At 44.3% G+C, this 2,095-nt stretch overlaps 1 protein-coding gene across 1 annotated transcript in view; it reads left to right on the top strand.

The window, feature by feature from the left end:
* LOC106806033 (crustapain-like) overlaps window positions 1–2,095 on the top strand; it is a gene marked incomplete in the record, with an annotated part of 9,508 nt that overhangs the window by 5,683 nt on the left and 1,730 nt on the right. The window contains 2 exon segments of the mRNA XM_014807875.1: window positions 386–557; window positions 797–941. Of these exon segments, the coding sequence (XP_014663361.1) occupies window positions 386–557; window positions 797–941 (317 nt within the window).

Raw genomic sequence — 2,095 nt, 5'->3', positions numbered from 1 at the left:
CACACACACACAACACACACACACACACACACACACACACACACACACACACACACACACACACACACACACACACACACACACACACACACACACACACACACACATACACACGAAAATACACCACACGCGTGCGCGCACGAGCGGACGTGCGCACGCACGCAAACATCGATCACCCGTCTCCACATCATCAATGGTGCCTTCCGCCATTCTATATACTTACAGCAGCTCAAATTTCTATAAAAAAAGGCAATGATGTGACTCGAATGGCTAACGTGTTGTGTTGAGTATCGTCTTGATGATTAATAAAGAAATGTTCGTCAATCATTTGATCAATAGATCGGTGCGTCACCATAAGGATCTTAATTAAGATTGATTCGCACAGGCCCAGCAGTGTAACGTGAACGTAGCGGGGACAGAGATAGAGCTGCAAGCTGATGATGGAGAAAACGGACATTTCATGACCTCCGATCAAGAAATCAACCTCTACCAGCTGCTACGGGGAGGCCCACTAGCGGTGGGATTGAACATGGAGAGATTGCAGTTTTACGCGGCAGGTGAGTGTTCCGACGCAACCAATCATCAGGCGAGGTAGGCGAGATTGAACTCCTTTTACTCATTTATGAATTTTATTGCTTTTTTGCCCGATGGGATTCATAAAGCCCCATACAATTATGACATAAAGCATATAGAAGGAAATGTAGCTATATATATAATTATTTATTTGGAATGGGGAATTCAGTAAAAGATTCCCGTTAGAAAGTTCTGGTTATAGATTTGGCTCTTGTATGTCCAGGTGTGTTTTCGGATTTCTACGGTCCACGTGAAGTGCAGGGATACATGACGCTAATTGGTTACGGCACTGACACGTGGCTCAGATTCAACCAATACACGTTGACTCTGCAGCAGCTGATCCTAGACTGGTGGGCCGTTCGCTCAAGGTAAGCGCTAGCTAATTCAAATGCTTGTCGATTCAGTTGTCCGGAACATATGGGAGGAATTACGATCGCCGATTTATTTTAATAGTTGCCTACCTGTCCACTCATCAATTCAGCCGTCGGTCCATCGATCGATCGATCGATCCATCCATCTATCCATCCATCCATCCATCCATCCATCCATCCATCCATCCATCCATCCATCCATCCATCCATCCATCCATCCATCCATCCATCCATCCATCCATCCATCCATCCATCCATCAATCAATCAATCAATCCATCCATCCATCCCCGGTATTCACCCATTTATCTATCTAAGGTATATCAGGAGAAGGAAAACGAAGAAAGAGTAACAGGAGAAGGAGGGAGAAAAGGAGGAGGCAGTGTGGTTAAATAGCTCTAGAACTATCGCCATTCGTTCTGCCACAGGGGCCTTGGCAGAGCGAAGCACTATAGTTCTAGAGCTACATCTAACACCGTTCATCGCTGGTTAACGTCAATTTTTCTCGTAGTCCAATTGCCTTCCGATAGAACTAGTGATCGTGATTTTAACTGTCTATGTAAATCTACGGGATAGTACCGTGTACGTGTGCTTACATAACTGTATAGTTAGAGGCATTTTAATTTAGCAATGCTGCTCCGATCTTCGTCGCGTTACCGCACGCATTTATCATTTTAATTTCATAAAAATAGAGACTATACGTCGGCCTGTACATGGAACCTAAACGTGATGTAAATTCCAATCCAAAAGAAGCCGGAAGAGCTTGCATACAACGATTTGAAATGAACAGCGGCCGACAATGCCTAACAGCATGAGCGCAATGTGGTGGAGTTGCGATTGAACTTGCTGAAACAAAGTTGGTTACTTTGGCCATATTTCAACGTTCTACGGTAGTCGTATCACTTTTTTGTAATCCTAAGAAAATGTTTTAGCGGTTTCCTACCTTGGCGAAGGTGTGTCTGGCAGTATCCAGCAGTGCGGACGCGTTGAAATTACATTTGAACACAACATTTTGTAATACCTCGCAGCTGAATTCAATATGGAGGCGAAATCATGAAGGCACGCAAAAATGCTTGTACATTTCTAGATGGTATGCGGGGCAGCCGGCTGAAAGGGGTGATAGGATATGTTTACTAGGCACTTCTAATTTTAA

This window comes from Priapulus caudatus, unplaced genomic scaffold (assembly GCF_000485595.1).
Source record: "Priapulus caudatus unplaced genomic scaffold, Priapulus_caudatus-5.0.1 Scaffold137, whole genome shotgun sequence".
Lineage (NCBI taxonomy): Eukaryota > Metazoa > Priapulida > Priapulimorpha > Priapulimorphida > Priapulidae > Priapulus > Priapulus caudatus.
Note: the sequence above shows the minus strand (reverse complement) of the source record. Positions and strands in the feature narration are given on the sequence as shown.